This window comes from Toxotes jaculatrix, chromosome 9 (assembly GCF_017976425.1).
Source record: "Toxotes jaculatrix isolate fToxJac2 chromosome 9, fToxJac2.pri, whole genome shotgun sequence".
NCBI lineage: Eukaryota > Metazoa > Chordata > Actinopteri > Toxotidae > Toxotes > Toxotes jaculatrix.
The window spans coordinates 21,552,776-21,574,420 of record NC_054402.1 but is presented as its reverse complement, the minus strand read 5'-3'; the positions used below and the strand labels follow the sequence as shown (position 1 = coordinate 21,574,420).

The window sequence follows — 21,645 nt, the reverse complement described above, 5'->3', positions numbered from 1 at the left end:
ACAAATTCGGCTTTGTTCTCTAGAGTCTGTCACGGCTTTGACAGTTCTTCCGTTCCTCTTTTAATGATGTTGATGCTCATCTTCCCTGTCCTATCCCCTATCCTGTCCTCCCTTTTTTCATTTAGGCTAACACAGTCCAGAAGAAAAGCACCATGGGACTCATCAAACACCGCTGTCGTCTTCCAGTATCCCCAAAGAACACAAAACAGCCTCTCATCAGTTCTTCTCATCTCTAATCCTGCCCTCCCCAGCCCCTTGAGGATTTAATTCTTCCCATTAAAAGAAACGAGGGGCAGGGGAGAAGGTAATTAGTTAAAAAAGACAAGTATAAAATGGCAGTTAAAATATCTCCCCATGAGATTAAAATCATGTTTGTTTGCAGAAGAGAACTTTTTGTCCCCTTTTCTGCTTTGTAATTTTCTTCTTCCTATACTCTCTCTCTCGACTTACAAAGTCGAAGAGCTGGAGGTTTGGTCTTTTTACATTCTGTTTCATTCCATCTTCACAGAGGAGAGGTCGTCTTGTTTGACCTCCACGCCATCTTCATTAAATTAAAATCATAATTAATTCATCTCTCTCTTGCACATTCATCCCACTCCTCTTCTTTTTTCCTTCTCTTCATGGTCAGACGTAGGCTGATTCGCTGGACTGTGTGCGTCCCAGGTTGGGCGGCTGGGACAAATGGGCCATGTCCTTCTTCCTGATCTCACAGATAGACTTCCGGCGGGCCTGGACGCCCCTGATGGCAGCCTTGATCTTGCGCCAACCCAGATGGTTGAGCTCGGCCAGGTTGAGCACCACGCAGATGCCGCTCACAGCAAACATGAACACCAGGAAAACCGTTTTTTCTGTGGGGCGGGACACGTAGCACTCCACCTCCTTGAGACACGGGTAGCGGTCGCATTCAAAAATCCCAGGCACGCTGAAGCCGTAAAGGAAGTACTGGCCCGCCAAGAAGCCAATCTCCAGTGCGTTTCTGAACACCACCTGAATTATGTAAAAGCGGGAGATCCCTTCTTGCCGGCGGACCTTAGAGCTCTTCCCATGGGTCAGGCCCCGCGGCGCATTGGGGATCTCCTTCACTTCCAGGCAGTCAGGTTCTTCCTTCCCTCCTCCGCCATCGCCACCATGCTGAACCAGAATTCCATTAATATTGCGGAGCTTTCGTGCCCCGTCCCTTCCGCCATAGTCCCTCTCCATTATGGGATAGAGAAAGGAGTAGCGGCGATCCCTCTGCTTGGCCGACTGATGGACAGAGTAGGTGATGAAGCAGAGACTGGGCGTACACACCAGTATGATCTGGAACACCCAGTAGCGGATGTGGGAAATGGGGAAGGCTTTGTCGTAGCAGGCCTGGTTGCAGCCCGGCTGCAGAGTGTTACAGATGAACATGGTCTGCTCGTCTTCGTACACCGTCTCCCCCACAATGGCCACAATCAGGATACGGAAGATCACTACCACTGTCAGCAGGATCCTAAAGGAGAAAGAGAGAGATAAATGGGGTTAATATAATCAGAGACATACAGTGATTTACTGTATTGGAAAGGATGTGATGACCTGAGATGTCCTTCGCAGCAGAGGTTCTGCAAACGTGCTGAGTATGAGAAGACAGAGCAAGAAAGCAGGAAAGATGGAATGATAGAGATAAGAGAGCCAGTAAAGGATGAATGTAAATGAACAGAATGAAAATTTTCAGTCTAGAATTTATTATAATCACATACATTTACCGCTGGGATCTGTGGACAGGTTCGAAGTGATGAGCAACTGTATTGCTCCATTCAGTTTCACTTAGCCTCCACTGTCACGGGGATGTTTTTAAGCAGTTGTGTGATATGTCAAGGTACGATTACAAGTTAACAAGCTTGTTAACTCACAGTTATTGTTAGTTAAATAACAGTTAGAGGGTTAACTGGCTCAGAGGGATTCCCCCCTCTCCTCAGTGACCCTTTATGGACTTTAGAGATGTACAGTACAATCCCCAGAACAAAATACCAGGCAGGAGTAAACAACGCAGTACAGAGAAAGCAGAGAGCACTTCACTGTGACTGGCGAGCTTGTTAGCTGTCTGCCTATTTTGGAAAGACATAGATGAATTGCGCTATACCACTTTCTGGTCTGACTGGGCCTCAATAATGAGTGTCAGCAACATTACTGATACATTTATCTTCTATCCATCAATTATTTTTATGAGAAAACATCAAATCTTTCAGGCAATGGACTAAATATGAATCGTTGAGATTGTATGGAGAAGCTGGGCAAGGGAGGCAAGAGCAATGAATAAGAAAAAGGGAATTCATAAGATAAAAAGGCAAGAGACTTAGGAAGGAAATTCAGGTGAAATCTGGTAAAGGAAACAAAGTGTGGATAAAAAAAAATATGAATCAAGGTTGAAAGGAGGGGCCTGAAATTGAAATCACAGGTCTTCAGGAAGGACTCTGAACTCCTTAATCAGGGAGAAAAGCGAGAGAGACGTCACAGAGGCAGAGAAAAGAGGGAAAAAACTCTACTAATGATGGGCCACCGTTAAGCCACTGCTCCTCCTAAAGAAGAGTACTCCAGTTTCCATTTATCAGCCAGAGTAAACACTCCAAAGGAAGGACGGTTATGAGTGGATGTGTCACCAGAGCTCATAACTCACTGCCAGTTATCTGTGATTCAAGATGCAGTTTGTGTGTGTGTGTGTGTATGTGTTTTGCGAGGGTGTTCACAGGTAACGGGTAAGGACCCATCTCCTCGTCTAATTTTAGCATCTTCTGCGTCATTAGGCCAAGTTAGCATGGCAACCTCAGTTTAGAACCACTTAAGTTGGAGCTGTGATTAATTTTCGCACACATGCAAACACCCACATACAATTGTACAATGCAATCTCTCAGTTATTGACTTTGTTATAAACAATACACAACCTTTGTCTGCTTTCGCTGTCCTAACAACTGATGGCAGATTAGGTGCTATTTCTGTGTTAGGTGTGGTGAGAGAGAGAGAGAGAGAGAGAGAGAGAGAGAGAGAGAGAGAGAGAGAGAGAGATTATTGTTGCTGAAATTGGGTTCACTTATATTCACTGTGTGCATGTTGTGTGGGTCTATCCAAGCATGTGCTTACATGGCCTGACTTGGCATATCGGTACACTTAGTGCGTTTGTGTGCTTCATGATGTTAGATACACACAGTAGATGGCCGACAGGTTTCTGTTCCTCGCCCCTGTTCTGTTTCCTTTCCTGCAAACATCTTCCTCTTTGTTCTTTTCTTACTCTATTCATCCCTCATTTATTTTTCAGATCTGAGAGCAGGCAAGCCAAGCACTTCAGATAACAGTTTTTGCAGTCTGTTCGAGCCTGTTGGCAGTCTCACACTGTAATCTGTATCTAAACTAAGTCTGGAACAAAGCTGCAGACGACAGAAAGGCCTCAACATTGTTGTTAATCTGTTGATTGAATGCTGCCTTGTATCTCAGTCCCAGAGATATGAGGCAGCTGAAACCGAGTTCTGCATTAGATCAACATTCACTAATCACCACCATTTATATTAAACCCATAAATAATGGTATGATAAATCACTGTCATGTGAATCCAGAGTACACGCCATTATAGTGGTCCATCAAAACCTGACCTCATTACGTTTATCATGGATTTATGGGTTTTGTTTGCATACAAGTCAATAGATGGTGACATATAAAAAATGGCTTTGGAGGCAGGGCTGGTGGGCAGTATGGTATGCAGTGCAGGAAGAGCAATTCATTCCTGAGGAAAGATCACTGTGAATAACACAGACTATTTAAATTTAAAGAGACACTGAGACTTCAGTCTTTCAGACTTTAACAGTGAACCATGAGTCGACCAATTTTACATGATGGTGTGATGTTTGAGAGCCATTGTAAAGGTTTGGTGATAGCATTTCAAAGTGTAAAGGTCCAGCCATGTTTGAACACCTTCATAAAGCTGTCATTCTTTTACCACATTAATCCAAAAATGTTTCTAATTTAGTGTCTAACTCTAGTTGCTGTCAACATGACCATGCAAAGTCAGAGGGTGCAGTCATACGCATTCACATTTGCAGGGAAATTAGATCCTGTTAAAAATAGGCAGCGTGGGTTTATTTTACATTTTGATGATTTATTTTTATGATTTAAGTCTAACTGCTGGATAAGCATTGCAATGGAGAATATAGTTTGCCGGTAATGTTATTTAGTAGTCTGAAAATATCAAATATCACTTTTAGTCTCAGTCCCTCACTTGCAAGCACTTCTTTACAAGAGTCCTGAACAGTTATACAGGGACATTTCTCATACATTTTCTACCCTGACAGCAGCCTCAGTAGACAGCATTTCATTTAAAATCCCACCTTAACCTCTTTCCTCCTCCTCACGTACAACTCTCCCTCAGGATAAGTCTGGATTTATTAGATAACATCAACAAGAGATGATAGCTGTCACATGAATTTACCTTAGGCCAATCCACTGTATTTCATAGAAAGAGTCATATTTGTGTAAAATCAGTGTTGATATACTAAATCAAACTCAATAAGAAGATCTGTTTGTCTGGACACTATTGTGACTGGACAGTGGAAGCCCCTTCTACTGCACCTTAGATGTTTGCCAGATAATCATTAGATGGTATTTGGCTGTGTGAAGGGTAATCTACTAATCGCACAGTGACTTTGCCAGTCTTGTGCGGTGCAGATGTGGAGGCGAAGGGCAGAGTTAATCCTTTCCAGAGTCTGACGGCGTGCGGTTCACATGTATCTCTCATCAAAACAGCAGGTCACTACTGGTGACCTCCAGGATGAAAAAATAAAAGACTTATTGCCAATCCGCCCACCTGTGATCAGGTGGCACGTGGAGGGGTAGGGAAGGAAGGAAGGAAGGAGGGTGGGGGGACCAAATGCAAAAAAACAAAAAACAAAACATGAAAATGGTTTTGCCCTTGTAGTGACTCCATTAAGGAGCTTAGTGAGCAGGGAATTCACAATACCAGAGAGAGTATTGCGCTAAATGTCCGCACGTGTGCATGCAAACACACAAACATGTATTCTATACGGCCATACACATGCACGCTTGCCCACGTACCCATGCAACAAAACACCACCCAGACAGTGAGCGGAGACATTTTAAAACTGCCTGAGAACTCAAAGAAGACATCAAATTGCTGTTTAAGATGAATTAGTTCCAGGCAGGGATAAAAAGATTATAAAGTCACCAAAAAAAAAATACCCAGTGTGGCTTGGACGTCTTCTCCTTAAATTAAAAGAGAAACCTGCCAGTGATGGGGCAGAGTGCGAGAGATGAAGGGGGTAGTAAGGAAAACCAGCAATGAAGGAAAATCTCATCATAGAGAATGAATTATATAATAGCTTCCACACGCAACCCACTGCTGTAATCTGTGGCTGGGCCAAGGGAGGATTCTTGCATTAGGGTTTTTTTTTTTTTTTTTTGTTAATGCCATCGAATAGCTTTAGATTATCGTACCCCACGCAGCATCCCCCACCTGTTTTTTCTTTCATCGCTAGAACATCTTTTCCTTCTTTTCTTTTTTCTTTCATTTGTACTCCCAGGGTTCTCTGACCCTACTTCTCTCTCCCTGCGAGCACCGACCACCCACCCACCCCCATCCCCATCAGGAATAATCTCCAGATTGTGTCTGTAGTTTTCTATGAAGAGCCTTGTTTCTCTGCGAACAGCCACATGAGGCATTGTGAACTGCTGGTGGTTTCAGTCTGATGTATTCTCTTACTGCTGCCAAACACTTTTGTGGAAATGGTTCACAGGACCTAATTGTGCAGAACAATTTATATGCTATTTGTGTTACTGCTGAACTGATTGATTACTGATCAGTCAACAGAAACACATAAAAAATCCTTGACAACAAAGCTGAGTTTTTATTTTGGCAGCAAATGCCTAAACAATTGCTGGTTGTAGCTTCTCTCTAATATGTCTTTTCTGTTATTTTTAATTGAATACTTTTATGTTTTGGTTGGTCTCTTGGTTGGTCAAAACAATAAATTTGAAGATGTCCCTGTGGGTTCTGATATTTTTTTTTAATCTGAATTTTGTAACTAAATAATAACTGAGATATATCATGAAAATAATCATCAGTTGCGACCCTATGTTGTACACATATGCTTCAAAAACATACACATGGCAGACATATTAGCACATATCTCAACACACTCACACCTTCTGCTCCCAGCAGACCGTGTTTGTTGTTCCCTTTGACTAATATGTTGCCTGTGTTACACAGGCGGTGGTGATTATGCAAAAACATTATGCCAACACAATTCCAAAACGCCTCTTCTCCTCCAGCAATTATGTGTCCCCGACCCACCGTCTTTCTCTCTTGCTCGTCCTCATTATCTTACGGTGGATATCTTGCACTAAGGGGTTGTTTGTCATATTCAAAGCTCTCATTAAGGATGTGCAGTTAATTGTCAAAAATGAAATGTGCACGGTAACGTGAAATAATAATCGTAGTTTCTGGATCCACGAAAAATCCAGGTCCATCCGCCTCCCCCATACACATGTACATATATGCACATGTGTACAGTCAGAAGCGCGCGCACACACACACACACACACACACACGTTGTTGTTGCTGCCCCATTTCAACTTCCAGAGAAATTGAAATGCCATGCACAGTGAGTCTCTGTTGATATTACCGAAGATCTGCCTTGATGTTAAATGTCAGTCTCTTTTAATGAAACCTTGAACACTGTTTACATGGCAATTGGAGAAGATGAGCTGAATAAAAATAGAAGTAGAGGTGAGGTGGGAGTTGGAAGTAGCTCAATAGTTAGAGCTGGAGTTGAGTTTCAGGGGTTAGTGAGGCAGAGCGTATGAAAACATACGCTGGAGGTGGTTTGTGTCCAACAAAGAGCAGGTATGCCGTACATTATTCCTTAGGGAGGCGTGGCTAGAGACAGGGACAACATTTAATATGGCAATGAAAAAGAAAAGCCAAAAAATTCAGGAATGGTGGATGGGGGAGACAACAGAAGAAGAAATAAAAAAGGCAAACGTGTGAGGATAATGAGGAACAGGAGGCAAAGGACAGGAAATAATTAGCCAGGGATCGATAAGGAGCGCGAGTTTTGGAGAGATTGGAAGATGCGACGATGGCGATAAAAACAGGGGGGAGGAAGAGAAGGGTAGAGGAAGAACAGCCATGGTTCCTTTACCCAGAAACCCAACACAACCCCGCCCCCCCCCCTCATCTCTCCTCCCTGCCTTCATTCTCCCATCCACTCAACATCCCCCTGCTAGTTACCACGGCAACAGGCGAGGGGCAGAAAACGAAGGGAGCGAGAGAGAGAGAGAGAGAAGTGTGCCGACAAGAAGCTAAGTCAACTAAAGAACAGCATATTTTGCTGAGGAGAGGAGCAGATTTGTTGCAGCCAGTTAAAGTGTGGCTTAGGTGCCTCAGAGAGCTTGATGCTAGTTTATTTTATGCAAAAAGCCTGAAGAAAAAAGTTGAAAGAAAAAGACAAAAAGAAGACCATTCAGTGAGGAGAAGTAGAACATACTGGCCCCTTTCACAGAAAAAAGAACCTTAGGCTCAACTGTTTAAAAGGCTTCGAGAAGAACAATCAAGAAAACAGGTTCTTTTCAAAATGAGACAGAAACCATTTTACAATACAGATACAAAATCTCAAATTTTAATTTGTGGTTCTAACGATACAGATAAAATTTGTGTTTTTGAAATGTTGAAATTTTTTTTTTTTTGGGTTGGGGTCGTCAGTGATAGTTGGTAAGTAAACAGGGCAATTCCTAACCTCTGCCTCTGCAGGCTGAGGAGTGTGCAAGCTGCTCTGGGCTGTGGAGTAAACAAGCCAATGTTACGGCTGACCAGCTAATCCTTTTCAGAGCCTCACCTTTAGCCTCCATCAATACCAGTTCCCTCACTGATTTTCTGTGCACCCTCCCCCCATCCCTGCTGCCTCTCCGTCTCTACTCTTTCTTACACTTCTAACCTGTAACTCTCTTAATTTAAATCCCACTTCATGTGTCTGAAGCATTCACCACTCAGCCTCCCATCCTACATCTTCTGTCTCACAGCCTCAGATGTTGATGCCATTCACTGAGCCCGATAATTAGCCTGAATTGTCATTTCAGTTCAAGTGAAAAGGTGTGGAGCCAGGTTAGTATCTCACTGAGGTTAAGTGCAATTTCATCAAGTGAGGAGTCCAAGTATTTTCACGGGTCATCAGACCTAACCATGTGAGCACAGCACAAAGGAGTGTGAGTGTGAGCAAGACGAGCTATGGAAGACGGTGAAACTAATACTAGATTTGACCCATCACCACAAAGACAAACAGAGATGGCGAAGAGGAAGATGACAGAGACTGTTGTTTTTCAGGTAAAAATGATTTAAACAGTGTTTAATGAGGTAGCTCTGAGAAGCAAACTGACTCATGTTTTCATCACAGAATCTCATACCAACAGTTTGCCTATCCTTAACTAAGTCATTTTTAAACTTAACCAAAACCTGACCATAGAGTGAACAGATCTATAAACGTTTATAGGAATCGTTTTTGTTGAGGTCACACGTAACAGGTCTGAAAGGTACAGACTAACGTATTAAGTAATGTCTCGCCAAAAGAGGCAAAAACGAATGTCATTTTCGCAGGTGATGACTAATGACCTGTTCTGTTGTTTAGATATGAAGGCGTGTTAAAAAAAAAAAAGAAACCAAAGAAAAAAAACAGCAATGCCGCGTAACAATACAAAATCTGGAGTAATGTTTTGTCATCAGTGTTAGCAGTGGTTTGGGAAAATCCCTCCTCAATCCATCCATCTCTTTGCTTACTCCAGCCTTTTATCCTGCCTTTATCCTCTTCTCCTTATTCCTTTTTTTTTCCTCTTAAGGTTTTGACTTTCTGTCTCTCCTGTGTGTCTTTAGGGCCCCAGTTGGTAACCTAAATACAAGACACCAGCAGCTCTGACAAATCTAATCCTGTCACATCAAATGTGGACGGACACTCGTCGTACTCTCTCCCTCACTCATTCTCTCTCTCTTTCTCTCTCTGTTGCTTTGCCAAGGTTTATCAATAGCTAGTAGTACACGGCAGGTCAGTTGGCACCAGGCTGTATCCGACCTCACACAAGAGCCCTCAGAGACACACACACACACACACACACACACACACACCCAGAAGGGACGTTCCGGTGCTTCAGGCCAGTGACAGAAGGAGTGAGGGGGCTGCACTCTCCCCTGCTGACAGACCTTTATCCTGCATGATGGCCACCCACCTCCTGACACACACACACACACACACACACACATAGACATCCAATACCACACTCAAATACGAAGCCCAATGTAACAACATAATAAACATATACAGTGTGTACTTGCTCCGCATACACAAAAACAGAGAATGAATTTTCTGTCAGTTCACACAGGATAAGAACACCTCTCCATACACATGTGCACACACACATTTTAATCAGAGATACACACACTCTCCCAGCTGTTGCGGGGCGTCACAAAGCCGATTGTGTCTGACATTGCCGGGTGTTAGTTCCATCCTCTCGGGAGAAGATAAAGATGAATTTCTATCATACCAACCAGTAATAATGGTTTCATCATTGTCTAGTCTGGGAGCCTTTGATCTCCAATCAGGTGGCTTCAGAGACTCTCAGGTTCAGTTTGGTTCACTTGAGGTAAATCGGAGACATTATGTTCTAGGGTGACTTATTTGCATGAATATTCACAAAGTGATATACCCAAAGCAAATAATTAAATAATACCAGGAGGATATATGGATATGTACAATATATGTAGGGGGAGAGAAACAGTGAAGTCCACATACTGAACTTAATCCACTACATGTATTTGACAGCTACAGTTAGTGGTTACTAAAAATAATAAGCTTATACAATGAGATGAACACATTTTTACAGATTACACCAGCCATTTTAGCCTGTGACCCCTTACAAAGAAAGCAGTGTTTTATGTGACCCTTTGTCACATTTCAGATGTCCACCAGTTGCTGGAGTTCCAACAAAGAGACATTCACCTATAGGCTAAAGGTGGTTTCTTTGAAGTAAATAATAAATGCTCAGAGGTAAAAAATTATCCAATATTTCACAAAAAAGAAAGGTCTGACAAAAGTCTGCTGTCTAATTATTCATCTCACCACCCCTCAGATTAATCTGGTGATATTTACTGTAGATAAATTATTACAGACACAGAAAATGACCTTTTTAATGTTCTGATTTTTTCATTATTTTTCTTACAACAGTGATATTGCCTTACATACTGAATATAAGAGTGCACCTGTACAGATTTGATGTATTCTTGTTCTGCGTGCACTGTATTTCTGTTGGAGACAGTACTCTCTTTATTATGATATACTGTAGTCTCTGTGTGTAATCCTGAGTCTGTAAGCTGCTAAAATGGAAATCTAATAATAGTATATTCTAATACTGTTCACTTATCCATCCATCTCTCTGTCTCTCTCTTTAACTCACTCACTCACACACACACACACACACACACACACACACAGACTCGCAGACAAAGGTATTTAAGTGGTGTGTTGATGGATGTGAACTGACTCTGGCTCTGGAGATAAGCTGAAGATCAAAGCTCATGGCTCACACACACAGTCACATACGTGCGCATGAACACACACATGCTAATGGTCACTGTGTTTTTGTGTAGTTGTACTAATCAGTATAATGAAATGATACATATCCATCAGTTTGACTAGTGACTGTAAAAGGCCATATTTTAATTTGCATTTGTTTTTATACATGAATAAAGAACAGATTGATCCCCAGAGAAGGTAAGGCACTGTATGCAAGGGTCTCCATGTTGGTAATAACTGTGGCAGTTACCTTGGCAACAGATTAGGCGACCAAGTAAGGGTTAAATAGGAGCCCAGGCACTAAAAGTAGACTTTCTAAAATCTACTCTGAGGGATCATTCACAAACGATCAATGGCAGGAATGAAAAGAAGTGACACGAGTAGTCACCATGGCAACAGACCAACCAGTGGGAGCATTGGGTTTTTGGGTAGGTTGTAAGGTTGTGATGGAGGGGTGAGGCATGTGCAGGAGAAAGAGCAGCAGGAGTGAGGAAGAGAGAGAATGCGTGGGCGGTAAAGGAGGGAGGGAGGAGGGAAATACAGAAAGAGAGAGAAAGAGAGAGAAATGATGGGCGTAATCCGGATTAAATCGGTGGGTTTTGGACAATCCCGAGTTAGGGCTGCTGCATCCATGCCAACAACCCACCCACCGCGGCTCTCCCGTGCCAAGCCCCAACCCAAATCAGCAGCTCTGGCACATGCAGGGAGCCTCCATGACACACAATCAGGCAGCACATGGCCGTGCAGGGAACATCCAAAACACTCTCAGTCAGTGGAAAACACTCATATCTAAGAGAACTGCCACAGTCGTTATGATAGACATTAGTAATGACTGAAAAAGACAGTTTACACTTTGCATTAACACGTCTCATGTCCAGAGTGAGTATCATAATGATTTAGTCGGAATAAATTTACATACTAATTTCTTCTTTTTCTATTTACACCTTTTAAAACTTAACTGACATAAACACAATGTCGTCTTCATTCATTTCTGTTTGCTTTGTTTTTGTTGCATAAGCATATAAACATTGAAAAGGTGTGAGCTGCTTTAGGGCTGGTGGAAAATTCCAGTGGTGTCTCTGGTGGATGATCAAATCCTCTGTACTTTTGTGACGCACCTTTATTTAATGAGTTTTTTCCTATCTGGTAAGATAACATCTATAATGAAATGGAATTAATTAGTATAGTAATGGCTGCACATACAGGCGTTGCAGAGGTTCCAACCCATGAATTAAAGAGTATAGCTACTACTCCTGTGTCCTGATCTGTCCTCATCTAATGCACCATTTAGCTCAGAGAAGAATAAGTGTAAGCAATCTGATTTGAGTTTTAGGCACACTGCACACAACTGTGAATATATGTGTGTGTGGAGGCCATCAAACCCTGAGCTCTCATATAGTATTTACGATCTGAAAGCCTGAAGTGGGAAGTAGCTCCTACTATCCACTATCAGATGTGATATAAATGCAGCTTCATATTCCCAAAATGTCACACTGCTGCCTGTTGGGAGATACAGCTTCATCCAGTAAACACCAGCCAACTGCATGAGTCCTGCTGCTGCCATTCTACAGGTTGTGAAGTCTAAATTTATCTGTTTCAGCACTGGCTACTGAGTAGCTTTTTCATAATTGGCCACGAGAGTGGTGTGAATGCAGCATATTGCCAAGAGTCAAATGCACTCCTTGCAGCTTGACTTCACTGCTTAATTGAAGAATCTGCAAATGGGATCATATGTGTGTGAAATATATGTGTGTGTGTGTGTGCGTGCGCATGTTGTGAGGTGCGAATGCATTGTCACATTCTGTCAGTTTGCTCATTTAATCGGCTGCAAAGAAGGGGACTGTGACAGTTTTGGCAGGATGTGTGTGTGTGTGTGTGTGTGTGTAGGTGTGTGTGTGTGTGTGTGTGTGTGTGTTGTCTGTCTGTCTCTATGTGTATGTTTTTGCCTCTAAGTAATGAGTAAATATAGAAACCACGCTGCAAGTTCGCTTACGCACATGTTTGTATATTTGGATGACCATCTGGTTACGTGTGTGTGTGTGTGTGTGTGTGTGTGTGTGTGTGTGTGTGTGTGTGTGTGTGTGTGACAGAGAGAGAGAGAGAGAGAGAGTGCACACGTATGAGGAGGCAGGGAATCAGATGTCTTTTTACAGTATGTTGGTCCTGGTGGAGATGGTGTGTGTGTTTCAGCAGTGTGTAAGGTGTGTGACTGGCGCGCACACTTGATTTTTTATTCATGTTGAGTTTGTCACGCTGTGAAGAAGCTAGCTGTTGCAAACACATGCTGAAAAAATCTCAGAGACGAATGTACAGCCGTCTAAGTGACTGCTACACTCTCACCTTGTTCATTAGAGATGTCAGTTAAGTGTGAAGATGGAGCCAGTGATGGGAGTAGCGGTGGGTGGGGACAGAGGGAATGAATCAACGGCAGAAGTACATCCTTTTCATCTTCAGAGAGCGAGATGGAGTGAGATTAAAATGTGGAGGCAGAGAGAGAAAGAGATAGAGAGACAGATGCACAGAGATGTGTAGAGGAGTAGTGTTATCAGAACATTAGAAGACAAACATAATGCTCAGTCAAACAAAAACAAGAACATTAACCTTTAGATTCCCGCACAGAAATGCTGTTAGTCATGTGTAATAAAAGTAGACTGTATAAATACGACAATGATCTCACAGCCACGAGCTCACATGAATACACTCAGCTGAGAAAACTTCAAAAGAGGCAGCACTGCTTTGTACCAAGCAAAGATCAAAGATGGCAATTAGTTTTCATTTTATCCCTCGTATTTTATGTAATTTTGTAATGACCCAAAGATGTACATAAACACTACTGTAACCTTAGTTAAAGTTATAATCCTCAAGATTTTAATGAAACCAGAACCCAATTTTGATGCTACCTTTCATAGTTTTATAGGTGAACTGAAGCGGGTGTAATGAGTCAAGAGTATAGTGTTGTGTATTTTACTGTCCTCACCATGTCAGTTTTAATTCAAGAAGAAATATTCAAAGAGAAACAGTATTAGCCCCTTTTGTGAGCGGAGAAGGCTAACACATTACAAATTCATGGGTACATTACTTGATAGTAAATCACCTGTCTTATTAGTCCTTATTAGGACTGAAATCTTTCTAATAAAGCTGGAATCTGATATTTTTAAAAAAACTAATACTTCATTAACACAAATGTAACACCTGACAATCACCATATTTACTAGTTTGCCCACAGCTCACGTCAACCAGGTATGAAAATGAATTTGCAGAGCTGTAAAACTTGAAAGAGATAAATGATTCATCACATCACCGTTAACATCATGTGGTAATGCTGATGAGGCCAGGGCCTGCTTTTCATGTTGCCGTGTTCAAGTATTGATTTTCTGACAACACAGTGTAGATCTTAGCAGGGGATTTTTCAGTCCAGTGTCAGCTCTGATCTCAGGTCCCTGAATGCACCAGCAGGGAAGAGTTTTTAAACTAGATCCGGCTTTCAACTGTATTTCCACTTTATTCTAACTAACTTTTACAAAAAAAGTAAAGCACTGATGATGGATCCATGATTGAGAGCAGGATTTAGCTGTCTGTAAGATGACTTTTACTCCGCCGTACTCAAAGGAATGAAACTAATAACTGCCTGGAAGCATGGAAAAACTCATTCATCAGTCTAAAAAGCTATGGACTCACAAGCACTAATAGCACTACTGTAGTAAAATAAAGCTCGCCAGTGAGTTCAACCACAATTTCATAATTTTCTACAGCAATCATTCCAGGTTGTCCCAGTAAATGTGCCAGTGCTACACTGACGTTTTAAAAGGAAAAGATCTTTTATAAATGAAGATTAGGCTTTTTCTTTAGCACGGTTGCTCTCCTGTGTTTGTGTGTTTGAGGTAATGTCCGGGTTAAACTAACCCCCCAGTATCATCCTAACACTGACCTGCTCTGTCCTCCAGCGAGGTGCTAACACTAAACCTATAAGCCTTGCTGAGTCACCCTGCCAGAGACAGCTTCTCCCCGAAGCCCTGCAAGGTGAAATCTGTCTGAACTCTGACCCCTTCTCCTGCTCTAATCTATTCATCCCTCTCTCACCCTCTCTCTCTCTCTCTTTTCTATGACCATCCATGTTATTGTACACTGGTTGGGTCACCTGAGTTTTGCATTCACTAGCCTTTCCCTCCCTCGACTGATGTAAGATTGGCGATAACACTATCTTTGAGGATGAGGATTGAGGTTTATCTTCTAACATAATGCCCGATGAGCACACACACACACTCTTGCAATCGGAGCTTAATCGATTACTCCATCAACACATCAACCCTGACCTTAGCATACGTGGACTGTGAGGATGAAGAGAGGGAGAATGAGCAGCGGAGACTGAAAGAGGGGATGGAGGGAGCAGAAAGAAATGAGACCACAAGCTGCATAATTATGTGCAATTGCTCTCTCTTTCTCCCCCAGCTACAGCCCTGCATCTCCAGCAGTCCCCACGGAGGCTGGTTGTAGTACTCCAGTCATGAAAGGCTGCGAGCAGCTCTTTCCTTCTCCCGGGGCACATTTGTGTTTCCCTGGTAGCACAGCTGGACTAGATAAATCCCACTATCAGTGCTGTCATGAACATTAATGCACACTTGTTCCACACATCTTCCATATAAACTTATCTTTGACAGTATGATTATTTTCCCAGATGAGGTTCATAAATAGAGGTTTTATGAGCAGGTGGATGTCGTATATTTGTTCTAAAAAGTCTGAGATTAGATGCATCCACCTCCCACTGGTGATTCATAATCTCCCTATGGAACATGTGAGGGCATTTTAATAACCGGCCTCTTATGGTAGCGCGGGGAAGGCGCTGACATTACAGCCGACAGTATCCCGGGGGTCATTACATATAGATAGAGGAAGTGTGAAAGCAGAGACAGGGTGGGACAGAATGAATAGATGTTGGAGGTCTCGCTTGGCCTTCTGCAAGTGTCTCTTTTTAACAATCTCTCAGGGGAATCTGCTGCAAGTGAGGCGATGTCACATCCTCTTTCTCGCTTTCTATTTTCCTTCTTTTTTGCAGTATAGCACACACTTTCTGGATAAGCCTCACTCTACGCAAACAAAATCATCTATCACCTCCACGGGGGTTGTGAACGCTCCACAGGGATTTTCTAAATAAAAGCATGATGATCTAAAGGTTATGTGACAACAGACCTATCAACAAACACAAGCACACTGAGTCACATGTTAACAGCGCTTGCTAATAAGTATTGGTCTTGGCTTTGTGCATGCATTGTGCCACTCTGAAAAAGCGCACGGCGCGCGCACGCATGCTTTCCTTGACGGATGAGCTGAGCTCCTCAGTGACAACACTCATTTGACTCAGGGGAACCATGCTGAGGAGTCATGCTAAGAGAGCAGTCCTGTGTTAAGAATGAGGTGCAGAGCGTCTGTAAGAACACGCCCAGACACACTCTTGATCACCTCCTGTAAAGTGTGCATGTGCAGAGGCCTGCTGAGATACAAGCAAACCTCCAACCTTCTCTTCTTCAGTGATTTTACCAACTGCTGCTGCTGAACAGCTGCAGCAAAGGCTGTATTTGAACTACAAAGCTTAAAGTCCTTGGTATGCTTCATATAACGTGCTTGTCAGTTCCTGTAAGAGCATCTGAAACCCGCTTTCTGCTGGCGGAATTGGAGAGTGCTGTATCTGACAATTTTCCACAACAGTCAATCTAGCAATCATGCACTTTATGTGGAAGTGAATAGGTGCAAAAACAGGCAGAGTTTTTGAATATGACTTATCAGTTGTCATTTTGAATGTGTACAGCTGAGTGCAACACTATAAACACTTTCAAAGAGATAATGTTCAAACGTGTGAACTGTTGTCCCCCTTTGTACAATTTAGCAGGGCTGAAAAGACTCAAAAGACACATAAAAGACACCCCCTAATCTTCAAATGTGGCCATTTAGAGCAGGTACAAACACTTCAGACATGGTTGGACTAAAACTTGTGCAACCTAATTCAGTTGAAGCATACAATGGCCTTTTCCTCCTTTAAGTCATTTCTTAAAACTCACTTTTATTGTTGTGTTTTTTTCTTAACTCATGACATATGTTGTAATCATTTAACTTATTGTCTATATCTTAAGTTTTGGTTCTTTGTTTTTATTGTGAATATTTATTGTTTTTATTGTAAAGTACTTTGCAGCTCTGTTAAAGATGAGGACTGTCATTTTTACCTCTGTTTGTCAAGAGGCACTATAACTTTTATCTCATTGTCCTGGAGGTGTTTAACCACTGGTTGTCTCATTGAAAAGGGCATTGCAAGAATAAATATTTGCTCTCCTAATTACTTTCAAGGTTTATTTTAACGGGCAAAAAAGTCAATGAGGTACTTAAAGCTTTAATCACTCACTTAACATTCCAGTCTCTGTGACCCATGAGCCTATTTGTACTGCAAATAGACAGGTCTAAAGACTGTTTCATTAAGTGCCCTGTCTTCTATCAAGCTCCACTTCCTATTCCATTATTGGAGATCAATATCAGGGTGTTAGGAGGATGGACTTGCATGTTTAGTAGTCCCACTCTGACCAATAGCAGCTCATAAACGAGACTGTAGCCTATGGGAGCAGGACCACAGACACAGCATGAGTGATGTGTTGACAGTAGTTAGGTAGAGAGTGTTACATCAGGGTAGATCCTCAGTGGCTGTGTGTACCAACAGGCACAGCAATCCCACAGTCCATCAGGTGGTCCCCGGGAAATCGATTTACACCTGGACCGCTGCCGTAATGGAAGGAATAAATCACAGGTAGCAGGTGAATACACAGACACAAACACACACACTTGCAGAAAGGACCAAAACCCCATCCAAGCACGTGATATGCCCACAAAGTACACTGAAGCTCACGTTTTACACACAGTCTGAGTATGTGTGCACACTCACACACATACACACACACACACACAAACCCTGACCGTAGAAGGGAATCTCTGGAGCCATCTGTAATCTTACACAAACAACGAGTCTTATATTACGCCTAATGTGTGTGTGACTCATGTATGACAAATCGACTCAGGCCTGCAGGCTGTTGTCATGGTGGGCTCATGAGAGCGCACGTTGGCATTGCCTCAGGGACAGCAACCTGTCCAACACTTCCTCCCACAGGACAGCACCTGCGCTGACCAATGAGACAAGTGAAATCGCAGCAGAGGGACCAATAGGTTTTAGGATTGAGGGAGTATTAGCGTGCGTTTATAAAAAATTCATGTCAGCAGTGATGGCCCAGATTAGATGGTTTTGAGCTGTAGAAAAGCCAGATGTAGGGAAGGCACTTTACTGTGGGAACGTACAGACTGTCACACAGACACTAAGAGCCATGACTGACTGGCTCTTTTCATATTTTCAGTAATAGCACTAAGTCATTAGGAGCAATTCCAATTAACAGAATTGGTAAATAAACAAGGTAAATAAAAACCATGAATAACAACCTGTCATTGTTCATCCATGTTTTCTCATTGGAGAAGTTGGTAAAATGTATTTCTGTCCTGTTACTGAATGAAACAAGCAGAAAGAGACCTGAAGATTTCCAATCAACAGACCAGTGCACACGTAGAGATGTATTGTAAAGCATTTATCATGGAAACCACAGAACTTTGTAGTTGAATAACAAATATTTTTTACCGAGCTCTATGCGTTGCTCTCCGCTAAGCTCACACATCTATAGCTGCTGTAAAGACCGCAATAAGAAGCGTACAGGCGGCCAGGGGAAGGCGCTCCTCTCACCGGCTTGCTGCCTGAATCTGCAGGGTGTTGCCTGCGGCTCGCTGTAAGATCGTGAATTTGATAGGCAACACAGTGTATCACAGGGCTCCAGATACTCAGCTGAACATGATAGAGGCAGAGAGATGGTTTTAGGTTTTCTCTAAGCCTGCACTTCAGCATGCAGCAGTAAATTACAGTGTCTGCAAACGAAATGACATCACCGCCAGAGGTTTGTAGACACAGATGAATTATGTTATCAGAAGGCTAAAGTCAAGCTTTTTACCATTTGATAAGACTAACAGTCTCCAGCCATGCTTGCAGCTCTGTGAGACTGTACTTAGGCCCAGGGGGGTTTGAGCTAAATGCGGATGTTAGCGTGCAGTGACAATGATGTTTAGAAATATTTACCATGTTCACTGTTAATCTTGTTAGAATTTCAACAAATGCTATTAGTACTAACCACAAAATAGCTGAGGCTTATGGTCCTTTTTTGTGCAGGTATTTGGTCATGAACAGAAGTATGGGATTAGATGGTTTTGTTAGTCAAAGGATCACCAAAGTCAGAGGGATTCATTCTCTAAGAACCATGAATGCTTGTACAAAATTTCACAGCTATTCATCCAACAGTTACAATACAGCTAAAAGTGAAGCTAGAATCAACAACATTTGTTGGAACATTTTTTAATTTACAGTTGTTATATAGACCTGTACTGTCATCCCGCTGCAGCATCACTATGTCCTTCAACATGTCAGCCTGAGTTCAAGCCACTTGACAGTGATTATCCTCCCTGTTGAAGTATCCTGGAGGAAACCATTGAATACCTTCCTACTAGCTGAAGAAAGACTGTTGATATAATCCTGATCTCCAGACTTCCTGTGCTCATAAAACCTGCTTTCATACTGTTAAAAAAATGCACAAACTCAGTCTTCTTAGAAATATATTGTATACACTTCTACAGCACTCACACAGCTCACAGATCTTTGGAAACCTTTCAAAAGCTGTAATTCTTTAGTTGACTAAAACTTATTGTACATTACAAATTCTAAAATACAGCTGTTAGTGTTTCTGGATGAGGGAAACCAAATATATGGAGGCTAAGCAACAGCAAGTGAAGCTGTACAGGCTGTGCGACATCCTGCATGTAAATTTTGACATTTTGAAAAAAAAAAATTTGGCCGGTTTCTCCTGTCATCTGAACATTTCAACTGTCTGGACAACCAATATAATCTGCATGAAGAGGGCCTGAGGCTTTTTGCCGACGGGTGTCCTGGTCGCCCTGCTCAGGTCATGACATGCAGCACCATCTCGTGACGAGACAGTCCTCTTGGCTTCCTACCAGCACCCTGCAGACTGAGGCCATGTGTCTGCTCGCTTGTCTGTGAATAACCGCTCCTCGCTGCCTTTGCCTTCACAGTCTTTATTACTCTTTCTCCCTCATCTGCTTCCTGTCTCTCACATCTCACACTCTGTCAATTCTGCTCTTCTCCCCTCTACTTTGCAACCAGACCAGTTTTACTTTTTTTCACGATTTCTTTCACCACTTTTGTGGACTTCAACTTTCTCTCTGTGTCTTTTCTCTCTTGCTCTCACTGAAACCCTGCAGCCAGTATGACTGGTCCTGTTGATGAGTGACACTGCACTTCCAGTGTCTCATGAAATACAGGAAGCAAAAGCTGAGCAATCAGTTATCCTAATACCAAAGGAAACTACTCCAACTAACCATTCAACCTACAGACTGCTCTGAGAGCCAGGCTCGAAATCATTTTCTCCGCACGACAAAATTCACACGCGGAGCTTTGTCAGAGGAAGAAGACTCATCCTCTGCCAAAAAAAGAGAATATTTCTACACATCAATTACTGCATAAACTGGCTGACATTTATTCACTCAATAATTCAAGAGTACTACTAGCCAGAGTGAGTCAGTAGCTTTAGGGCACTGGTTTAAACTGCTAATTCAGACAGTCTCTAATGAACCTATGTTGAACCTGTGTATGGTTTTTCAAGATATCCCAAGAAAACCCCAGACAGAAATGTGTCCTTTACAAGATGTAAATTCATGTTTAATACCATCTACACAACCAATGTGCCTCTCTGGCTAAAATGCTCATGAATAATTGCTCCTTCTGCGGCGGACAAGACTGAGTTACTCAAACAAAAATGCAAGATCTCTTGGCATGAAGAAGAATGCATAAATCATAACTGTCGTGACCTTGCACTGGCGACTAGCTTTTTTAGGTTATGAAATGACTTCATACTTAACAGAGAGAAGATAAGAGAAAAGGGAGAGGGGAGGAAATTATGGGTAAGCTCAAATGAGGCACGCTTGTGTAACAAGCATGGGTAACAAAATGGGAGGAAAAATGAGGGAGAATGAAAACATCAGCATAGAGGGGTGCAGAAGAAAACTGTGAATGGAAGCACTGTGGACTTCTAAGGTGAGATGTCCTCGCATTGCTCTGGATCCTCTCATGTCTAAAGCCTCTGTGTGGGCTTAGAGTGTCCCTCCTGGTTGCCTAACCCTCCCATCATGTCACTCAGAGGGATTAAAGAAGCTAAAGCTCCCCTCGCCCTTCCATCGGCCACTTTGGACCAGGAATCACTGCCTGGAAGCAGGGAAGGATTCATATTCTGTGCATGTTACACATGCACTGGTACTCTCTTATTTAAATACTGTATGTACACACGAACATATATTAAGAACAAGCACTGATGAAGACACATGCACACATGATAGAACCAAGCAGGATCAGTTTGTTCTCTTATGATTATTTTAATCCAAAACACTCCTAAACTTCCCGCCTGTGCAGGCATCGTTCTAAAGACCACAGTCACACACCACACAGGAACAGGAACTCACCTTCCGATCATAGTAGAGTGCTGCTGCACAGCGGCCTCCAGGAGGCGCTCTAGGATGGTCCATTCTCCCATGGCTGGAGTTAGGAGGCATCCACTGGGCACAGGAAATCAGGGTTGACCCCACTTCAGGTGGGCTTCCCAGGCAGCAGGAGCACCGGTGATGGTTTTAATGTCCCTTTTTCTGAGTCTTCAAGTCCACTTGTTGAGTTAAGATGAGGTAGGGAGTGGTTTCAGGTGGCTAGTTTGGTGTTAAAGAAGAGTCAGAAGGACCCTCGAGGAAGTTCAGTGACACCTCATTGTGAGCTCTCTTTCCTCTTTCTTGTGGCTGTCGCAAAACACACACGCTCACGCCATTAACTGCACCTGAGATGGTTGGACTGAAGCTTTTATGTGCTGGTTGCACACAAGCTCGTGTGTCTGTGTGTGTTATTCTCCGTCCATGCACCTGATCACGTGAGTGTCTTCCC

At 42.6% G+C, this 21,645-nt stretch overlaps 1 protein-coding gene across 1 annotated transcript; it reads right to left on the bottom strand.

Annotated features, from left to right (window-relative positions):
* Positions 1-624: 624 nt before the first annotated feature.
* Positions 625-21,250, bottom strand: LOC121187531 (gap junction delta-2 protein). Its single transcript, XM_041046805.1, has 2 exons — positions 21,180-21,250; positions 625-1,474 (listed from the first exon to the last, which is right to left on the bottom strand). Exons 1-2 carry the CDS (start codon positions 21,248-21,250, stop codon positions 625-627), a joined length of 921 nt encoding a protein of 306 aa, XP_040902739.1.
* Positions 21,251-21,645: the final 395 nt, after the last annotated feature.

Coding starts and splice junctions, on each gene's coding strand:
- LOC121187531 (XM_041046805.1), bottom strand. CDS start 21,250: ATGGGAGAATGGACCATCCTAGAGCGCCTCCTGGAGGCCGCTGTGCAG. Junction 1,475..21,179: donor CACTCTACTATGATCGGAAG/GTGAGTTCCTGT, acceptor TTTCTCCTTTAG/GATCCTGCTGACAGTGGTAG.